Source organism: Colletes latitarsis, chromosome 10, assembly GCF_051014445.1.
Source record: "Colletes latitarsis isolate SP2378_abdomen chromosome 10, iyColLati1, whole genome shotgun sequence".
In the NCBI taxonomy this organism is placed as follows: domain Eukaryota; kingdom Metazoa; phylum Arthropoda; class Insecta; order Hymenoptera; family Colletidae; genus Colletes; species Colletes latitarsis.
In genome coordinates this window covers 7,802,021-7,825,257 of record NC_135143.1, presented here as the reverse complement: position 1 = coordinate 7,825,257, position 23,237 = coordinate 7,802,021, and the positions used below count along the sequence as shown (strand labels likewise).

The 23,237-nt window shown below is 32.8% G+C and overlaps 1 protein-coding gene and 1 long non-coding RNA gene across 2 annotated transcripts; one reads left to right on the top strand and one right to left on the bottom strand.

Annotated features, from left to right (window-relative positions):
* Positions 1 to 618: 618 nt before the first annotated feature.
* LOC143346394 (uncharacterized) lies at positions 619 to 2,667 on the top strand. Its single transcript, XR_013080410.1, has 3 exons — positions 619 to 976; positions 1,780 to 1,951; positions 2,494 to 2,667. It is a non-coding gene; the product is annotated as an uncharacterized LOC143346394 (long non-coding RNA).
* A 154-nt stretch (positions 2,668 to 2,821) lies between these two features.
* Positions 2,822 to 6,390, bottom strand: Snap29 (Synaptosomal-associated protein 29kDa). Its single transcript, XM_076774449.1, has 2 exons — positions 5,766 to 6,390; positions 2,822 to 5,428 (listed from the first exon to the last, which is right to left on the bottom strand). Exons 1-2 carry the CDS (start codon positions 6,048 to 6,050, stop codon positions 4,910 to 4,912), a joined length of 804 nt encoding a protein of 267 aa, XP_076630564.1. The 5' UTR covers positions 6,051 to 6,390; the 3' UTR covers positions 2,822 to 4,909.
* Between the last annotated feature and the right edge of the window lie 16,847 nt (positions 6,391 to 23,237).

The window sequence follows — 23,237 nt, the reverse complement described above, 5'->3', positions numbered from 1 at the left end:
AATAAATTAACATTTAAATAAAGATGGAATTAAAAATTGTTTCGATAATATAGTATTACATAAATTTTGTATAATTTGATTATAATTACTTAAAGGTGCTTTTTGCAATGTCATCTTTCAATGTCGCTAAAGCATTCAAGCAACTGTTATTAACTTACAACACCTCTGATTAAAAAATTTAAAAACGAAAAGGCACAAGGACTGTATTGAGCTTTGATTGGCTAATTCAAAATATTATTTTAAATTTCAGCCCTATGATCCACAACTTAATTCTGTTTTACTACCTAAGTAAATGTTTTAACCTCATTAATATAGCCCTATAACCATACAAAATATAGTAAAAAATTAATAATTATGTAGCTTGACAAATTTGAACGAGTAATTACAATTAAATCTTAATTTATTTTATAATCCAATTAAGAATTCATTGATGCCAAAGTAGAAACTTTGTAACAACATAATTATATGTTGCAATTGTAATTACATACAATGAGATGTAAAAAATTGAAAAATAATTAATGGAAAGCACAGTAAGATTAATAACATTATTTTTGGAATTGTAAATTTTTCACATTTTATACATCAATTTATAGCTGTAAATGATGATATTTGAAAATGTAAAAACAAAACCAAATTAAAGTGTAATTTCCTTTTCTTGTGAAAATATTTCGATGCGTCAGAGGAATGTGTATTTACTGAGAATAAATTGTATGACAAAGAAATTAATGCGTATTTTCACAATTGTCCTAGAATTATGTTACAATTAAGCAAACATAACAATTATTATGACTGAAAGATTACAGGAAATGTTACCGCACAAATGTAGTTTTCTGATTTAAGATAAAAATTATAATAGCACCGTAACGAGTATAAATAAAGGCGCATTCAGAATACAACAGTTTTTCTTTAACACAACTCTCATAAGATGAAGTTGTTTAACATTCAAATCTTTTTGCTCCTAATATTTTGTTTTGCGGTATGATTTTAATAACAAGTTTACGATCACGTATAATTTGTCAATTATTATTACTTTTGTTTTATTTCTTAATTAACATTAATGTTGAATACGTAGAATATTATTAAATTATTTTTAAATTAAATAGTCAGCGATAGCGATAGTGTTAGTTTATTACTGATATTATAATCATAGTGATGTATAATACGTTGATTGTTCCGTTCAGGATTGTAAACTTTACAATTTTTATCGTAGAAACTATTTTCTTATTTCATTTTCGTATTATATACTGGGAAAAATTTTAATAGGAGATTCTAGGTGCCAAAAAAAGACGAAAATCAAGAATACCAATTGGTTGATCGGTGCTTCGTTAAAAACATTTAAAGTTCCGCTTGTAAAACGGAAATCTGCGAATAGCTGCGTACGCGTGATAGTGGTTCTCACTCACAAAACTGTATAGCTGCCGATACATCACTAAGTAGAGTTTCTCATGCTGAGTGAGAACCACTATCTCGTACACGCAGCTGTTCGCAGATTGTCGTTCTACAGGCGGAACTTTAAACATTAATAACTTTTTAACGAAGCCCCGATCAACAAATTGGTATTCTTGATTTTCGTTTTATTTTGGCCTCTAGAATCTTTCATTAAAATTTTTCCCAGGGGTAGTCGAACACCCTGTACATAAAAATTAGAAATTATATCAAGATACAAAGGTCACTTTGAATTTTTTTAGTTATAATGTGCTACAGTTGATCACGTTATAATATTAATAACTTTCTATTCTGTATTCAATAAACTTTCAAATGTTTTATTTTAATTGATAGACATCTGTGATGTCCATAAACATTGAATCTGCCAAATTTGGACTACGTCATAATACAGAAGCAGGAATAGCATGTCGAGGTGGTCGAAGAAGACAACCAAACGATAACGGTAACAATGGTGGAAACAGTAACGGAAATACTGGAGGTAGTGGATCAAACAGTACTCAATCAGGTGGGTTGAAAGTTTTTACGTCAGAATTTAATAGTAAATTAATTAAGGAATTCCAATATTTACGTTTTTTTTTTACATTTATAAATATATCATCGTTATTTTTAAAAATGAATTTCATCGAAAGTATTTCTATGTTTCAAATTGATTTATTATAAAATCATTGTATTTGAACATTGAGAATATTTACACTATTGTATCTCTTGACGTACGATTTAATTACAGTAATTTTTCAGATATATACTATTTAATTTTGTTTAAATTTGTTCATATATGTAATGATGGAAAAAAAACAGATTTGTTTTATGAATACCTTCCAAATGTTAATGTTGCCAAATATTAATGTGTGTACAACTAGACGTCATGACGTGTGTAACCCCGCCATTATAAAATTTGGTACAAAGAACTTATTAACGTTTCGGACATGTCATTATACGACAAAAAATTAATATTTGATATCTGAATTTAATTTTTTTTTTTATGTAATATTAGTTTTTCAAATGTAAATATATGTATAAATTTTTTGTTTGTCTGAATAAATGCAGGAACTGGATAAACTGGACAAAGATAATCAGGTGTTGGGACAAAGATGATTCAGAAAAAATATATTTAACATAATGAAATTCAATAATTAAGAAATTTCAAAGTATACTTTGTGTAATTATATTTTTATGTAAAAACAAAGCATTATGTAATAACAAAACTGTATTATTTCTTCATATTTTATTTCTGTGAATGTCAGCAATCCTTTTAATTAATCTATAGCTGTTTCACCAGTTACACAGTATAACGAATTCGCACAATATCTATATTTCAATACATTACATACTTACAATTGTTCTAATATTTCATAAGTATTTCTTGCATAACAAATTAGAAGCGTATTAAAATTAACGAAGAATAATGAATAAAAACAAAAGTATAAGTACATACTTCAAACACAAAATAAAATGGAAACATTTAAAAATTTGAATAATTTGATTTTACATTATAACAAACGAAATTTTTTAAAACGAACTAAACATAATAGTGCACTCAATTAAAACTATTCTGTCGATACTACACAAATGCACGGGAAATGCTACACGGATTTCGTCGTTCGATTTCATTAAACGGAAGTTAGAACGTATTTATCGCCTTCCGTACAATTGATTAGTATGGGCAGATTATCGTTTCAGGGGAGTATATGCCAATTTGATACATTTGTATATCTCTGACTAACGATACAACGTTATTAAATGATATATAAATATATATGTATAGCGAGATTCCAGTTTATATGAAATATTTCAATAACAATAATTTTTATAATTTAAATGAAGTTTCGTAACTACACATACATATATTTTAGTTATTTTGAACAACATTGATAGTGGTATTCCTGCTTATTAATCCTGTTTTCTATACATATTGTGCCTATACGAAATTGTAACTTACATTATACTAATTAGATATAAAACAGTATCAAACACTTAAATGGAACTTTTTTCAGTAATAATGCATATTTGCATTTATAAATGATACAATTTATCTTATTATGTTTATATTTATTATTATTGCTACCTTACAATTATCTATTGTAACTTAATACATAGAATGAGTAACTACAAGGTTTGATTTCAAAATAATGTATCTTGGGTGGTGTGAAAAAGGCCAATGGTAAATAACCTTATGTAATAAAAATATTGGTTCTATTTAAAAAAAATGTAAGTGATCTTAAAGTTTTGAAAATTATGTTTGAAGAAGAAATGATCTTACATTATGTGACTCTTTAAATCAAATATTTCTTTTTCCTTTAACTCTTTTCATATTGCCATAAACAATGGGAATGTTTTAGAGTTTCATGGCAGCCCTGAATATTAATGGAAACAATAAAACGTATGTCTGTATAAATAACATTATACATTGTATAAATATTTGTACATTTTTTATTATAATCAATTATCATAAGAGAAAGATATGTATAGGTCAAAGAAGTAATATTTTTATATTCAATTGTATTAATTTAAATGAAAATAAACATACTTTATTTCTAAAGTATCCTTTACTAACACAATTTTCTGGATGGTACATTACTATACATATTTTTATACTGTAATATTTATGGGTAACATAAAATGCATGATAATATTACTGGAACAATTATTACATTTAAAGCAATTAATTGGAATCCAAAGAACATTGTTGTTATAATTATTTTTGAATATTGTTGTTATAAATTTTTCAATAAATTATATTACACTGCTAAGTGTAAACATTGAGATATTTCCATATATTCTAGGCATTAATTTTAATGAAAATCAGTTTATATATTACAAACCTTTTTTAAATTTAACAGTATCTTTCTTAATTATTCGTATTTCTCCATAACTTTAATAAATTTCAATAACAATATTATACTTTTTAAAATATCAGTGTTATATATTAAATGTAGTTGCATTTTTATTACAACATTTTTCATCATTTTAGGTCCAATTAGAAAAAGGTATAAAAAGAAGAACATATATAAAAATTAGTTTATTTTAATAGAAGAACAGTTCATTAAAAATTTTTGATTTAATAATTGTTTTTTAGGAAAAATTGAAGGTAATTTGATTGTTTAAAAAAGAGATATTAAATTTAATTTTAGATTTAAACATATTATACCATGTATTTTAAGTATAAGTACAAATTACTTATAATTAAATTGCACTTAAATTGCATTTTAAGTATAAGTACAAATAACTAAATTTACCAATAATGGCATTATAATTTTTTGTAATTTACAATGTTTGTAAATTATATATTACAGAGTGCTTATAAAATAAATGTCCAGTATAAATGATAGATGTAACATTTTTTAGATTCAACTAAATACAGCAATATAAAATTTTCATTTCATTACCCATATGTTTACAATTTTAAAATGTAGAAACTTGACCTAATAAGCATTTCTTTTACCATACGAATTGCACATATTACTTACTTCTTCAGTAAATGAGTAAGGTCTTTATTCTGTTTCTGAAGCATTACGTCTGTCTTTTCTGCTTTATCTGTTATGTTATCAATTAAATCATTTTGTAAATCTATTTCTTCTGATAATCCTATTGCTAAGCCCTTTAATCTAGCTAATGAACCACTCATTTCATCTAAATTTTTTTCAAAAATTTTACTCGTGTTATTACGCACAGGAACATTACTCTCTGCTTCGTCATCTAGGCCACGTAACTTTAGCGCTGGACTAGTATTAGCTATATTAGTCTGTACTTGTTCTAAAGAGTTAGATAATGCGGGAGATGTCATAGATTCAGAACTAGACGACTCTGATAATTTAGTAGACGGTATGGGTGCATCTAATGATTTACCACTGAGATAATTTTTAAGACTCCCAAATACACTTTTTATTCCCTGAATATGTTTTTGACTAAATCTTAGAGTACTATTAATATCATCTAATCTTTTTTCTGTTCTTTCTAATTGTTCTCTTTGTCTGATGAGTTCCTGAAATAAAATAAAATTATGAAAGTGTAATAATTAATAAAGATACTGCAAATAGCAAAAAAATCAATATATCATATATATTGTTATTTATGATCAGAATCATAAGAACAATGTATATACATATACATTAATTAGATAATAAACTAATCATAGATGTTTAATTTGATCTTAATGTAGTTGCTGACTACATGAAGACTCTCAATGAAAAATAGTAATATTTTCTACAAAATGTAATAAACTGATATTTATTAACTAGAGGCGGTGACACAATAAATAATCGAGAATCATTGAATTTATTAGCTGTCATTGGAATTGAATGATCATTTCTAAGAATTACCTCGGCAGTGGCGGCTCCAATCTGTTCAGAATCTCTTAACAATGAGATAGATCTTTCTGACGATTGTAACGTACGTTCTTCAATATCTCTTCTTCGTTGCAATAATTGTTGATGCTTTTGTTCGATCTCATTGTCAAAATTGGTATAGTGATTGTAAGTCGTACGACCAGAAGACCTCGGTGGAGCACTGTTTAGAAAGGTTTCGTCGTCGATGTCGTCTTCCAGAGAGAAAAACGGATTCTTTGGGTTATTTAAATAATTCTGACTTGCCATTTTTTGTAGCATATACCGTGAACTTAAGGTTTTTTGTGTAAAAACTGTTAAAAAGTCTGATTAAAATCACGCGACACTTCAACACTAGTAAAACTCAAGTCAACATGCAAGTACTTCGCAACTGACAGACATCAACTGACACTAGATACACTACACGTACAAGAGATACCGTCAGTGACTCTCAAATCATTTATTAAAGAACAACGTAGGGTAGACGCCATAAGATTGTTTCAATAACTTCGACTTCAACTATCTTAAGCGGTTACTATTTTTCTTTTATGAAATGTGAAAATTATTTAATGATAAGAAATCATGATCGACATTAATTTTAACTCTCGTAGAAATTAAAATGATTTAAAATGATGTATGTTGTTTAAACATCAAAGCTTTATTTGAGTTCCATTGTTCGGTCACGGATGAGATATAAGATAGTTATAACATCTTATTAAGGTTCTATGAGAAAAACTGATGTACCAACTTTGTGAAAATGCAATGGCACAGACGAGGTGTAGCAGCTGTTGCATGTAAATATCCCTTTATGTATGTCAAGAACGTACCGTATTAGTGACGACTGCGCACAGTCTTCTTGCCGCTTAAAAATAGCTAACAAAATTTTAAAAAGTTCTAACAGTGGAACTAATCACTCTGAATTGTAAATGACTTATATATATGTATAATATCTTGTAAGTTTAGTAATCTAGATTATAAGAATGTGAAAGAGAGATCGATGAAACTTGAATTCCATCTATTTCCCTTCGGGTTTCTGCTCGCAGCAACCTCCTCGTGGTGAGACCTGGTAATCGGTGGCACCCATGATAGAAAAGTTATTCTTCGTAGGTGACACCGAGCTAATGGCTGCGAATTTAGAATTGTTTCTTGATATAATAAACGAATTTAGATTTATAGTTAGGCAGGTGTTTGGTTAGCCATTATGTTAGGCAGGTTATTTTTATTTGAAGACAAATTCTTTTGAAAACTCTTTCAACTCTCTTCGTTGGTTGTGCATCTTTCATTGGTTGCATTTTCGTTTGTTTCTTCTTCGACCAACGATCGTTGGTCACAGAAGATCTTTATTAATGGAGGGTGGTTGGGAATCGGTTAGTGCGGATCTCCATTAGCAGCAATCTCCACGTGGTGAAACCTGGGTAATATTATTTAGCGTTTAATTAATAATCGTATCACTCTTAGCTGGGTAATGCAATTATTAATTAAAAGCTAAATAATATTAGCAAATTGGCTGCGATCCGCTTTGTATAGGTCATCATAAATATAGAGCTTCTTCGCTAGATTATTTTTGATTCCCATTGATTCATCAAAGATTCTAGAGTATTGTCAAAGACGAGGTATATGAGTAGATCTTTCAACCAATGTATTTTTTCGGCTCATTTTTATGGGGTCTCGAAACCCCATTACCATTTTCGCGTCATTCGCAACGTTACCAACAGATTCAGAAATGAATTTTAATCTCTTCCATAGTCAACTCACATGCATTTACGCATACACTATAGCTGTTTGCCTATCAATACTAATTCAGTGAATAGTTTCTCAACTGATCGCCATCCATGAGAAGAGGACGCTAAAATCACCTCCGAATTTTCAGGTCGGTATGGCAGTCAGATTGGGCCACGAAAGTCCATAAGGTGCAAGATCTACTCGTATACCTCGTCTGTGATTATGCAACGACAGGTTCAATTGGCTATAGTTCTAAAGATCTCCGTTCTTTAAACTCGCTCGAAAACGGTTGGTTTTTTTACCAAGTCGGTATTTTAATTGGTGTGACGCAAACTCCTATAAGATGCATAGTCTATTTTATATTTCATCTAAGGTATCATTAATATATTGAATTATTTGTAAAAAAAAATGGCAAATTGTTAGATGAATTTTAAAGCTGAAAGTTTTTACCATTTATCGGTAAGTCCTCGTATTTTTCTGCCATCTTGAGTTAAAAAGGTGTACCTAGTTTTTTTATCGCGTTTCATATTTGAAACATGTCGGTTATTGTGAAAGTGAAGCAGAAAAATAACGTGTATCTAAAAGAGATTTCATTGCAAAGTATACATTACATTGTAATGTAATAAGCATATTTAATGCCGTAAAGATCAGACGAAGGTTCGTACTTATCTACGTATTGCGATGCATAAAGTACGTTTATCTATACTATATACTATTGGATAAAAATATTCGAACGATTCATTTACAAGCATAAATTACTATCCGAAACGTGATTTTCGTCGAAATATCGTATTACATACTTTTTTAAATTTATTTTAACATAATACGGAGTAAATATTTACCAAAAATTTTGTAAAAGAAAATCATCGATGGCTTAATATTTCGAGAGATTCGATCAGGTAAAAGCTCCCTGATCAGTTTTCTACACGAAATTTTTAAATTCAACGTTTTATAAATATTTAAATATTAGCTCCAATTATCTTAGTTTAACCGTTACAAAAAGTTACGTAAGTAACAAAAGAACGATCGAATGCACTACTGATGAATCGTTTAAGATCCGTCCGCCATCTTTGAATCCGTCCCGTTTGATCCTCCGTGGCGATTGCGAGGTTGGGGTTTCGTGGACGAGTCTCGGTTTCGTTTTAGAGTGGTCGAACCGGTTGTTCCGGGGTATGCCTTTGGCTTAGGACTGCCCATCACGGAAATTCCCGTGGCGTTGCACTGGTACGCGGGCAAAAAGGATCAAAAGATCTTCTAACGTCTGTGTCCTCATAGGCGGAGCGAAATGGTAGAGCCTCCAATAACAGTTCCTCGCATCTTAAAAACGATCCGCCGATATTGTGGCTCGTTTCGTGTATGCATTTAGATTCAAAACATAAAACGTCAATATAAATCAAAGGGGATAGTCTTATTACGAGCTTCGGATCAAATCGAGCTTGGGATGGCCGCATTTTTTGGCTCCAACGGCCAAGGGTATTAACCCTTTTGCAGCATGAATTTTCTTTTAAGCGCGAGGGACATTTATTGGGCAGAACACGACACCGAGAAAAATTTTAGGAAACATGTTTCTTTCTTTCGTTTGTACACAGTTTTAACAACTATGATTTGTGACCATACAAAGTACAGTTTTATTGTCTTAATATAATTTAATTAGTATCAATATTTGGTATTTTGACTCCTTGCAGAATCTTTTATTAATATGTTAGTAAAAGTAATAAGCGATATCGAGTCATAAAAATAATAGACAATAATAAAAATAAAGAACCGACTAAACACTGATAAATAAGACGTAACAAAAGTACCTTGCAATCTGTGAAACATTGGTTTTTAGACCAATATTTACGTAACACCGTGGTATTTTATTTAGACGAGTGCAACAGGTATGCAAAGTCTGTATAAATATAATCGCGCCTTAGATAACAATTAACCTATTAACAGGGGAAGACGAGTTATCTCATCATTTATATTCGTCTATGCCCTTTGATAATTTTTCGCCCAAAGAACTCTATCTTCGATCGTAATACGATGTTTGTATTTCTCTAAATATGTCATATTTTTACGTTTTATTCGCATTTACCGTGGGATGAGATGTGTTAAATCTATACTATTCCTTTTAACTACTCGTAGTAAATGTTTATGATCAAGAAACTACACAATTTACGGGTCAAAGGATCATCGTTTCATTCGTTAACTATCCTTATTAAGGAGGTATTGCTGTCTAGACTGTCAATTTCACGGCCCTTTTTGTGATTTTTTTTCTAATGATAGGTAGGCTATTTTGTACTGAGACTTTGTAGATATATTTATTTATCTTATAAGCACGTACAATATTTTTTTCATGGAAAAATATTAAAAATCGTGGGAATTATAACTTCTTATTTAATGGCTCTTTTGGAAAAGGTGCTCCAATGGCTTCCAGGATTCCAGATAATTTGAAACAGAGGGAGTTAAAGTATCTTCATAAGGAAGGTTGTATTTATAACAGGAACTAGGGAGAAGTCAAAATCTTGATAAATAAAGAAATGGCGACGCTTCAAGTTTCGAATTTCTATTTGTTAATCGTTCTTTTGTCTTTAGCGTATCAAAAAAAATAGTAAAACTCAATATTTTTTTAAATCTCTAGTTCCAGCTATAAAGGCGTGTCTGCTGAATATTCTCTCAAAATTTGAAGTCAATCGGTTTGCTAGATCTTGAAATATCATGTAAGCCAGTTTAAATGCGTTTCTTTAAACAAGAAGCTATAACTGTCGCAATTTTTAATATTTTTTGATGAAAAAAATACTGTACATACCTATAAGACGAATAAATATATCTGCAAAATGTCACTACAAAACAACCTACCTGTCGTTAAAAACAAAATTACAAAAAAAGGCCGAATAAATGACAGCCTAGACAGCAATACTCCCTTAAATCAATATTAACATTATCGCATTAATAATGTAATACACTTGTACAATCTTAAGAAAAGTCTACAAAAACATGTCGATAAAAATTATTTATCGGATGTTTTGTATATTATAAACAGAACACTTGAATTAAACTCATAATTATGTTCTCGTTCGTTAACGTGCATGGACGTTCCTTTGTTTTTGTAATTGTATTTGTTACAATTAAAATTGACGGGTAGCCTATTTTTTCTTAGTTAATTGCGCGAGAAAACATGTTGGCGAAAGAATTGGTTACTCGGAATTCCTGGCAGAACATTTAGTTATACTGCAGCTCGGCGACTGTGAATCGCAACCTCGTGATTATGGTACCTGCGGGAAGCATGATAGCACATCAGGGCACCGCAACGTCTCGTAACTTTACATAAAATTAGTACCTAAAAGCTCTTCGTCTTCATGGAGACCATGAAATAACCGTGGCCAGGCTAGCGTTACGACGCACCGGCTACGACAGTTCATCAAAGGACATTAGTATTAAATCAGGCAAACGTACGATTCGACGTTGGATTACCAAAGCACAGGAGACACCAAATTATCGTTACTATGCCAAAGTTGAAGCTGTCTTTAACAAACTACAGTCGAGAATACAGAAACGACATTACGAGTATTCTAAAACCACGGATCATTATTAAATATTGAGCAAAGCTCGAACTATTTAATACTAGATTTACGGAAGCCGTCAATTTGACGGATGTCAGATTCCATATTTAAAATTACAGAACGCGTAAATATTATTTTTTAACAATTTATGTTGAATTTGTTTGATGCAATGGTATGAATGCATATTCTAATTAAAAGAAGAATCGTATTTTAAGGTAACCGTCAACATGAAAGGTATCGATCAATGCAAATTAAAGAATCATCGACACAAACATTTTGAAATCTTGGTAATTACAAGTATTAAGAATGTTAAATTTCCCAGCATTTGGTTCGTTTTTTAGAGCTTCCGTTTCCATTTCTATTACGTTTGTTTCCCTAAAGATTTGTAAGATTAGAAAACATTGGATTCCCAAATAACAACCTACTGTGGTCAATACAATTACGAGGGTCTCGCGACGAATACGCGAAGAAAATAAAACAATAGAATCGTAAAAGCATCAATGCTGATGAGTCCGTCGTTGGTACACTATTTATTTAAGTTTAAATGCAATTTGAATTACAATCTGTTGGTAGATAATCGAGTGGATTATCGATCTGGAGGAAATTTATGGACGTGATTATAAAATCAGGTATAAGGAGAAATGTTTCATTGCATCAACACGAAGTCCCTTCGGCGATCGTAATTTACAACTGTTTCGATAATATTACGCGATGTGATATTAAAACAATTGTATTTAGCGGTGTTTAAAAAGAGAAGAAACAAAGAAAAGATATTCAAAATTTGCTTCGAACCATTGGAAAATATTTGACTATTCTATAAATATTTAAATCCTTGTAAACGTTCGATTTCATCGCTTCTTTGCGTTTATAAAGAAAAGTCTTATTTTTTATTCTCTAAGTATTTGAATGCAATGCCAACGCAACACAGTTTAGATCGAAATTAGATTGAAATTACATGAGTGACTTTGATGCAGTTATATGAATATGTTTAATTTCCATTCAATTTTTTAATTATAATTTCAGTGGAATTCAATGGTATTGGTTGCACTTTAAATAGCGAAGCCTTATTTAAAAATGAAGAATACTAGTTGTTACTGGCGAATTTATTTAAATGAACAAATTAAGTAATATATTACTACTATAAATAGTGAAACCTTATTCACAAGAAAGAAATGGTCGCATTATTTTTACGAGAAACGAAGGGGATGAAATTCATTTAGAAGAATACGAGGAACAGCTTTCTTATTTATCATAAGTTAATACACGGTGTTCGGCCACCCTTGGGAAAAATTTTAATAGAGGATTCTAGAGGTCAAAATAAGACGAAAATCAAGAATACCAATTTGTTGATGGAGGCTTCGTTAAAAAGTATTCAACAATTAAATTCAAAAAATCCAAATCGTTCTGGAAAAATTATTTTCAGTTGCGGGGGTCAATTACAATCATTTTTGGTGAATACACATACTTCCGAAATCCTACCCACTTTCGAGAAAAAAATTCGAGTGAGTGCTGAAAGTTTTGAGTGAAAAAAAAGACTTTTGAATCGTTTTGGAAAAATTATTTTTAGTTGCAGGGGTCAATTGCAAGCATTTTTGGTCAACAGACATACCCCCGAAATCCTACTCAGTTTCGAGAAAAAAATTCCTTACCGAAAATATAATTTCTGGCCAGAAATGTCTGCCCGAATTTTCATGCGAATCTTTAAAACGTCATAACTTCTGCACGGATTGAACGATTTTAATGTTTAAAAAAGCAAACTACGCGTATTTTGGTGGAGAATATGCACGAATCGCAAAAATATTCGAAAAGTTGTTCCTTGGCCCCGAAAAATGAGAAAAACCCCATAAAAATGGTCTAATTTTCAAACAGTCATAACTCCTACAATTGTGAATATATTTCAATGAAACTTTTTTCTGAAGTAGAGCTCATGGGTACCTACAGAAAAGTATTAGACAACTTTTCTGTAGGGCGTTGAACAAAATTACTAAAAATGAAAAAGTAATTTTTAAGAAAAATCGACAGGGGGTAGGTGCCTAAATTTTTCGACGAAAAAAAAAATTTTTAATTAATTCTAAAAAAATTATTTTCGTTTGCGAGGGTCAATTGCAATCATTTTTGGTAAATAGACATACCCCCGAAATCTTGCGCATTTTCGAGAAAAAAATTCAGTACGGACGGAACTTTAAACGTTAATAATTTTTTAACGAAGCCTCCATCAACAAATTAGTATTCTTGATTTTCGTCTTATTTTGGCCTCTAGAATCCCCTATTAAAATTTTTCCCAGGGGTGGCCGTACACCCTGTATAATTATAGTCGTTATAAGTTTCCTTCCGTTTTTGTTTTGGGTGAAAATAGCCATGCGTATGTCGCTGGGCACAGCAAGGTGGAAGAAAACAAAAAGTTAGGTAAAACGACCGAAAGAAATTTGTGAAAGCTACGCGTTCAGGGGTAAAAGATTAAGCCCTGTTTATTCGGGGCTTAGCCCGCCACGTTTCGTGCGTTTCCGGGGGCCGAGTTGTGCGCGGGTACGCTTTCAAACCGCATTTAAACAATATTAATTTTATTGCGCGGTAATTCGCAACCGTTGGGCCCCGACGTACTTTCGGTTTTCCGTCTCCACAGTCTGCAGGTAAGGCTCGAAAACTTTATGACCGATTTTGCCCGGAGAAAGAACATTTTCTGCCGTCCCGGTCGACGTCACTCGGTCGTTTTTACTGCGCTCGCCTAAAGGTACTAAGCCGAAAACGAAGCGGCTAAGCATATTTTATTCCACCGAACAAAGCGACAAACGACTCGCTGATAATCCCTTGCGTGGGCGTATTGTCCGTCTCTGTCGATTGTATTTCGCTCGCGACGCTCGAATTGACTGCGATCTAACAGAAAGATTAGGCGAAATGATCCATGCGTACTCATCAGAGTTACTCTTTTTGTAAGAGAAACGCTTTATATTATACTTTCCACTGGTAGTAGTTTGCAATTTAATATTGTGAATCGTAACCTGATTTTTATGACACCTATCACGTTACGTTAAACCTTTCACCAATTAATTTCTTATTATTTCGCAAGCCATGTTTTCTGTGCTTCAAATCATCTTAAAACTATTTCCGAATCAATAGATACTTTTGTGTGCAGGACTAGAGTTTGAACTATAATTATATTCTTCTTCCTCTTCTTTTGCATTGTTTTCATTTTCCCACAATTTCGTTATTGCTTATGCAATTTATAAAATATACAGTCAAAACACTAGAACTACCGAAGTGGTCAAAATTACACATTACTAATTTCTAATAAAAATTTACTCGACTGGAATTTCGACAATTTACTGTACTTTTCTATAAGAGAATGGATAAATATTTATTTCCATTGCATTATACATTTCTTTAATCTGTCGTTTTCATTTCTTTGGTACAAATAAATACACCACAAGTGTCGGTAGTTCTAGTGATAAGGAAAGGAATTACTAATATATATTTTAGCAGTAAATAAATAGAACGAAAATATCTTTTGCATAATAATATTGATTAGATAAAGTTTAACTATATTAATATATTTTATGAATAAGAACCGATAAGAGACGATATATATTTCACCAATAGAAAGTAATTCACATTTAATTCGCTGTGAATTAACTTACTCCAAATATGCTGCAGTTTGAAGTCACTAATGAAATATGCTATAAAGTTTTCTATTTGCAAATGAGAAGGGGTTCCGGTTCATCCAATAGAAGCAATATAGTCCAGCGAGTAATACGATAATCCTAAAATCCTATATCTTTCGAATAGATTTACCGCTAAAAAAATGTCTAAGTATTTTACAATTTGGCTTCGAACAGTGTAAATCGCCGTCGGAGCCTGCACAAAGTGCATCGAGCGAGCGCGAGCGCACGCGCGCGAACGCCTTCATCAGCGACGAGTTTATGGCGCCATAAAAAAATAAAAATAGAAAACATTTTTACGCTGCCCGAACGTTAAAGTCGACTCGACGAAAGAAACGAAGATGTCCGTCGATTAATGTCTGCTGGTTCGCGCGACTATGATTCCCGAGCGTACAAAAACGGACGAGAGAAAAGAAAACGAAGAAAACAAAACGGTGGGTGAAAAAATAGCACAACGAACGTCTCTCGTCTTCTTTATTCTCTCGATCCTGAGCGGTAAATATACTTCTATTATGATATTAAAGTTTCGTTTCCAATAAAAGTCGCCAGTCACTCCGACAAACATACAGGGTGCTCGGCTACCCCTGGGAAAAATTTTAATGGGAGATTCTAGAGGCCAAAATAAGATGAAAATCAAGAATATAAATTTCTTTACTGAAGCTTTGTTAAAAAGTTATTAACAATTACATTCAAAAATTTCAAATCGTTCTGGAAAAATTATTTTCGATTGTGGGGGGCAATTACGATCATTTTTGGTGAATAGACATACCACCGAAATCTTGCGCATTTTCGAGAAAAAAATTCGAGTGAGTGCTGAAAGTTTTGGATGAAAAAAAAGACTTTCGAGTCGTCTTGGAAAAATTATTTTTAGTTGCAGGGGTCAATTGTAAGCATTTTTGGTCAACAGACATACCCCCGAAATCTTACTCAGTTTCGAGAAAAAAATTCCTTACCGAAAATATAATTTCTGGCCAGAAATGTCTACCCGAATTTTCATGCGAATCTTTAAAACGTCATAACTTCTGCACGGATTGGACGATTTTAATGTTTAAAAAAGCAAACTACGCGTATTTTGGTGGAGAATATGCACGAATTGCAAAAATTTTCGAAAAGTTGTTCCTTGACCTCGAAAAATGAGAAAAACCCCATAAAAATGGTCTAATTTTCAAATAGCCATAACTCCTACAATTGTGAATATATTACAATGAAACTTTTTTCTGAAGTAGAGCTCATGGGTACCTACAAAAAAGTATTAGACAACTTTTGTGTAGGGCGTTAAACAAAATTACTAAAAATGAAAAAGAAATTTTTAAGAAAAATCGACAGGGGGTAGGTGCCTAAATTTTTCGACGAAAAAAAAAATTTTTAATTAATTCTAAAAAAATTATTTTCGGTTGCGGGGCTCAATTGCAATCATTTTTGGTGAATAGACATATCCCCGAAATCCTGCGCGTTTTCGAGAAAAAAATTCAGAACGGGCGGAACTTTAAACGTTAATAACTTTTTAACGAAGCCTCCATCAACAAATTGATATTCTTGATTTTCATCTTACTTTGGTCTCTACAATCTCCCATTAAAATTTTTCCCAGGGATGGCCGAACACCCTATGTAAGTATGCATGTAGATATCGTTCTCTAATTGTATTCGGAACGATTGCGTGTAATTTACGTAAATCAACTATTGACGCAAACGTTACGCTTTGAAAAATTTCGAACGCTCGATTTCTATCGTTTCTTTTCGTATTTCCTTTTTTTGTAATCTTCAAGGTGGATCTTTAATAAAGTTCGTAAACGGGACAACTGCATGGTAAATCAACTGTTTATCGTCCGCGAGTATCGGACGCCATTTTTATAGGCGTCAATAAATTCTAAATTTCTGCCCGTTCGAACCCTTTCGAAGCGTTTTCGAAACGTGTCGGTTCAGCCTCGTAAAAAATATGGACAGCTCGGTAAAAGAGTTAGATATCTTTGTACGCTGTAAGTGATCTATTAATGAGTTTATTACGCACACGCGGTGCTGCGTTCACTTTGAAATTAAGCCTTCGTCATTTTTACGAGCGTTTTAGAGGAGTATATCTTACTTATGTGCTTTGCGCGATATATCTTCTTTTTTCACGCTATCCACTCGATAATAGTGATAGTCTAAACAATAGTTAAACCTTCGTGGACCCTAAGACAAAATTTTTTAAAATCGGGTAAAGAATATTTAAAAATTTAATTTTATTTTATCCAGGTAACGAAACAAACAAATTTTATGTCACTGTTCTTACTGTCGTTACATTTTATGAATTAAAATAATTATATAACGGAAACTTTGTTGCACGCTAACAAGCTTCGATCGTCTGTTTGCTCGCTCAAATATTAAATAAAATTGCGTTAAACCAATTCTCATTGTTGTCTGCGTTCGAGTCTAGTTGCTACACCACTAGTTTACCTGAGTTGTTTCTCTATCGTAAAACGGGCCGCCATTATTGGACGCTTTTGTTCCATTACGGTTCGCGAAACTTTTTCAGGCAAACGACGTCTTCAATAGGAAATTGTTCTGCATTTTACTCAACGTGTATACCTTTCACAGTTTTTTTTTATTAGTATTGTTATTAGTATACGATTTTCGGTGTTATCGTAAATCTTCCTCGCGATTTTGATCTACATTCGAGAATCGTGATTCGAATCGTAAGCAGAGAAACACTTTTAACCGTAAAACGATTCCGCGCGTAGTATCGATAACGGAATAGTAAAATGGGTTTTATCGTTTGGCGGAGCCTCGGGCGTAGATTCGAAAGCGTGGTTCGGCATTGGAAAGGAACGCGAGACGAAAAGAAAAGGAGTGTGCTGGGCCCATGGCGGTATAAAAAAAAATTCCGAAAAGTTGGAACGGGACTGAGGATTAAGTTGGAGAGTTTTCTGTTCTCCCGACGTAGCGAACATTGTATTATATCGCTGTTACCCGACCATTATGGCCGTATCCTCGAACAACCTCCCCGAGATCCCGAGTTTTAAAGGACGGGAAAACTTCGATCGAAATCTAGGAAAATTTATGCGAAAACTCGTCAACCTAAACGTTCAAACCAATGCTGAGTCTATTCAAATCGATGTAATTTACTAAGACACTACATTATTGCTCTCTATATTTGCTTATACCAAAGGTATCGAAGAGATTGTTTTTTAAGATATTTAAATACTTATCGTAGTTAGTAGAAATATAAATTTTATTTATTCCGTGCACATAGCTTTTTGCGTAACAAACAATAAAATAAATGATACCGAAGTCTGAGTAGAATAAGTTACATGAAATATATGTAGGTACATATATCGATATTATGATTCTAATAAGTCTTTTGGATGTATACTGTTTAGTTTGCTAATTGTGTCAGCACAACAATTTATTCTTGTACAGAGGAGACGTTTAATAATTTGCAAATGGTATCGTTTCTTGCATTCCAAAAAACATTTGTCGTTGCGAAGAATTTTTGGTCCGCAAATATAACTTTATTTCACCATGTCTTTTGTAATATATTCCTCGACAAAGTGTAATTAATATAATACTTATTGTATCGAACAAATTTTGATACATTTTTTCATCCTGCAAAAACGAACATTGTCGAAGGGAAAAAAGGGAACACAAAATAGAGAACAAAAGGAATTGCCGAATGGTGAAAAGTCGAGGAAGGGAAATATGGGGGATGGGGGTTGGGGTCCAACGACGAAAGTGAACCATGATGGGTATTACAGAACGTTTGGAAGAGGTGCTGGGCCACTTTCTTACAGGTCTTTATGAGTGTTCTATTGCGGGCAATCTCACTACAGTTAGGTCTGAAATTTTTAAAGAGGTAACTACAATGTGGAGCAATCATCGTGCTTCAGCCTTGCTGGCAGACAATACAAGACAAAGAGGGAAAATGGTCAAACTGTCCTGAATAACAGCCCTATTTCCGTCCCGTTTTTAATTAAAACGGTAACGTTTTAGGGCCACCCCCAGTACCCCATTTCCAAGCTGTCGCTAATATTCTTAATATCCCGGATATCCCATTTTTGAAAACTGAGATTTCTCTTTTTTCTTTCATGGGGAAACACGTAACGTGTTTACTTTTATTCGATTACTGTAAAAATTGAAAAAGTCAATGGTATTAAGTCGACGATATTAACGGCTCCGAGACTAAGTTTTTTAAGGGTAGGATTAAAATTTAATCGCAGTGTATTTGGTTCTGGTTTGAAAAATATAATTTTACTTTGTTAACCCAATCATAAATTTACTAAAATAACAGAGCTGAAAATACTGTATTTAAAATGGCCCTTGTGTTTCGACAAAACTAGAGCTAATATTTTCGTTTAACTTTTATTTTGGTAATTGGAGACATAATGGGGAATTGGCTACTTAAATGCATATTTGCTGTTGGTTAGTGTGGGCAATCGACGCGTTGATGCATGCCAGGTTCACGGATTGTTGACTGGCCGAAGAAAAGACGCGGTTTGCCCGTGTATTAAGGCATCTTCTTCTCGGCAGTTTGTCATTGTCGAAACACCACGGCGTTTTCGCATCTCGAAAGTCGTAAACTAACCGAGTAATTACGGCTACCGCAGCCGCTGTGGACCCAAAGTACCGATCAGCAGGGTTTAGGGAAACTGAAGGGCTTCTTGCAAGAAGCGTCACGAGGACACCTTTGACAAATTGCGCAATTCATTGGCCATCGATAGCAACGACAAACGGCTTTTGTTGCGTACTTACGCCATTCATCTTTCAACGCAAATGGTATTGCACGGTGTTACGTACCTAAATCACAACGTGAATGGAAGAATGAATTATTGCTGGACGTTTCTTTGATCGTAAAGGAATAACGAGACTTCTTTCTTTTTCAAAATCTAAAAGCTGCGCGTCGCCATTCTATTTTACGCGTTATATCAATTGATCGAAGAAAAATTTACTTTTCGACGTGCAAAATATATACATACGTATTTTTTTAATTAGTTGTATTCTAATATGTATGCAGTATTCCACTCATTATTGCTCCATAGGCTTAATTCCGTTTTTAAAAGTTTAAACATTTACTTTGGGTTCCGAAAAATATTGGAACAATTATGACGAAAATGGTGAAACATAGGAAGACATTTTTGTAATTACCAATTACATGCACCTTTTTAATATGCGTGTTTTCAGTATGGTTTTGTATAAACTTTTCTTTTATTTTGAGTGTTAAGTTCTGATGTTGAATAAATGTTATGCTATTAATAAAGCACTCGTAATGTTTACGTTCATTTGTTTACGTCGTAATGCGAGGTCTTAGTGTTATGTATCGCTGAATAATTTCAAATATTGTGGTAATCGATTCATGGTAATTTTTCTTTCAATGTCATCTGAAGGTCATAGTATAGCAGGTCGTTGAATTCGTCTCGAATACTATGAAGTTAAAAATATCTAGTTCCATTTAAAAATATAACGGTAACTTTAATTTTTTTTTTAACACGTTGACTGCCAGTCTAAAACCGTAAAATTATTTACGAGTCCAAAACATTGATTTTAGACAATTGTAAACTACATAACTTAAAACTTGTCGTAGTACTTACTTTCGTAACTTCATTAAAATTTATGAAGCCTATTCAAATTTATTTTCTTTAACATTTCAACTTGAGAATTAATTCTTTTAGTTCCATTGTTAAAAGTTCTGTCACCCATATATAACTGTAATTTCTTGTCAGTTAAATACTGATTAGCTTCCATAGGAAACATTTTTTTTGTCAGATTATCGAAAGCGATTGAAAAATCGCGGGGACTAGTTCGTGTCTCACCCTGTATAATATATAAAACTTAAGTCCATACTAGTTATACTACTTTGATTAAATTTAATTCATACCTATTTCCCCTACCTGTCTACTTAATTTTGCCCGCATCTGTACATATTTTTCTTATTAAAAATTTTAATAGAGTTTGACTACTTTCGCGAGCTATTACGAAAAGTGTTGCCCCATCGTTGATTTTGGCGCGCTGGAACGGAACATCGGGACTAAAAATGGGGTTCAGGGCGAACAGCTTGGGAAAGAAGACGAGACTGGAAAGTCCATGGTAGAGAACGAACCTAGAAAGAGCGAAAGAGAGAGAGAGAGAGAGAATACGACCGTCCTATCCGTAGGCGGAGCGTTTCCAAGCGGCGAACGAAAGGGACCACGAGTGTTGGCTGCAAACGAGTCAATATTGTGACACACGTCGCCGTCGGTGGGCCCCAGGCAGCTGCCATTATGTCGAGAGATTATCCTTGCCTTCTACCCATATAATCGACCTTGCGACCAACGGGGTCATCGTCAGCGTGATTTCCTGGCAACTTATTGACACTTGACGAATTACGCGAAAGCATTTGATTTGCGATTAACGATTACCATACCCATTCGAAGGGTCCTCCATCGATTTATGAACAATTTATTGGTCCGTTTCGAACGTTGAAATTAGGAACATCTTATCCTCGACGATTCAAACGAGCTCCTTTCGCTTGTGTTTCCACTGATTGGCATTAATATTCGAACACCATGATATTTCGTAAGGTAAACTTAGGCTAGGAAGATTACAATTAAAGCAAATGATTACTGATTATCGCAGCAGGTCACACGAGCGTCGACTTGTCGTAATGGCCGTTGAAATCGACGTCCGTCGCAACGCATGTCGTTTTAACACTCGTGTGCCCCCGGCCTTACGGTCTTGGTTGCTACGTTTCGAAATGTTAAATCATTCTGGGGTGTGTCCATTCGAGAAACGATGTTTTCTGATTAATTGTTGATAATCAACGATGTTATCGATGATACGAACTTATACAGAATGTATAAGGCGACACAATTCATAAGTTTGTTCAGTACCTTGAACTTAAGAAAAGGTTCTAACCAACATAGGTTCCCAAACTTCTATTCACGATATATCTAGTAGATTTAAATTTCACCGTGCCCATATGTTGACGCAGAAAAGTACGTCTTAAGTATATCAGATAAGAAATGTCGAGGTAGGTCGTGGTGGACCAATTGCATGGCTGCTTCGATCATCCGATTTAAATACCTTGGATTATTTGTGGAGTCGTTTCGAATCTATATATTCGTCGTTTTAATGCTATCGTATTTTAGACCACCGAAAAGCGTTACAAATACTTATTTAATATGTATGTAACTAATTAAAAACACGAGGAATATTTATTAGGAATTAAACTCGTTGAACGATCGTCGATACGATGTATCTACGAATGCTCGTGTGGAGGCCATTTTGAACACCTCGTATGATTATTTGTGCAATTACGATAAGCTGCGTTCGTACTGAAACTTAAGTCGCTTCTATCTTGAAAATAAGAAGTTCGCGAACCGACGATTATTATAACTTTTTTTTTTAAATTACTCGTAAATGTTGTGTCGCTATTTTAAAAATATAATGTATTTCGTTAAAAAAAATTTTAATCTATCAGCATCGCAAGAGGTTAAAGCTAGAACGTAGGAATTATTCTCTGAATAGTTTTAGTTGGAAATTTCAAAATTTTTAAACGAAAAACGCACACGCGAGAAGCGTGACGAACATGCGTTTTAAGATATTCGAAAGAAGAGTTGATAAGCAGAGTATCTTAATTATTGCTTAGTATTAGAATAGTTCCGAGTGTTGTCCGCGGTTAGGTTTAATCACTGCGTGTAAATGTTTAATTCTCATTTACACTTATGTAAACGCAATAAATGACGACGATCGATCTTAATCATATACGAGGCAGGCTTGAGTTTTTGGCTTTAAATCATTTCCGTGGCGAGGATGATTTATGGACTGCTGATGGTGCAGTTTATAATTGTTATACATTGTTAATTATGATTTTGTCACGAAGAGGCAGTTAAATATCGCACAAGTCTGTTGTGCGAGTGCAATGAACGCGATGCACATTATAACGTACTTTAAAAATATGCACGTACAGATACGATGTTTTTTGTTGTTTTTAATTGCCGAAGATACTACGATAGTAATACATTCTACAAGATTAGGGTAATAATAGCGTACAGTTGTACCTCGCTTTTATTCCCCTTTCTTCTATTCGCTCAAACTAATTTCTTAATATTTACAAGCGTGATATAGTAAAGATCTATTACTGTAATTATTAATAATATTATTATTGTCAACAGTAGTTCAATTGCTTCCAATTTATTTATTTCGATCACATATTTAAATAGGTCCAAAATAATTAGGGGATTACATTGCAGAGTATTTAGGAACATAAATCAAAGATCATAAATGAACGACGTACCGTGTGTTGGACATACAATAATATACTTACCAAATGTAAAATATTACTCTACCTACTATATGTATAGATATTTAAATATCTATTAATATAGATTAAATAAATTATTGTTGATTTTTAAATATTGAATTCTTTTTGAACAATAAAGTTATTCGTGTAAATGACTCTGTAACTATTACAGTGTGAACGATGTAATCTGAACAATATTTGAATAAATAGTACATAAAATGAATTTTTAGTACAAATAATATATACAATTGAATATTAACGGGCAAAGTAGGTGAATTTGTACTCCTTTTCCTCG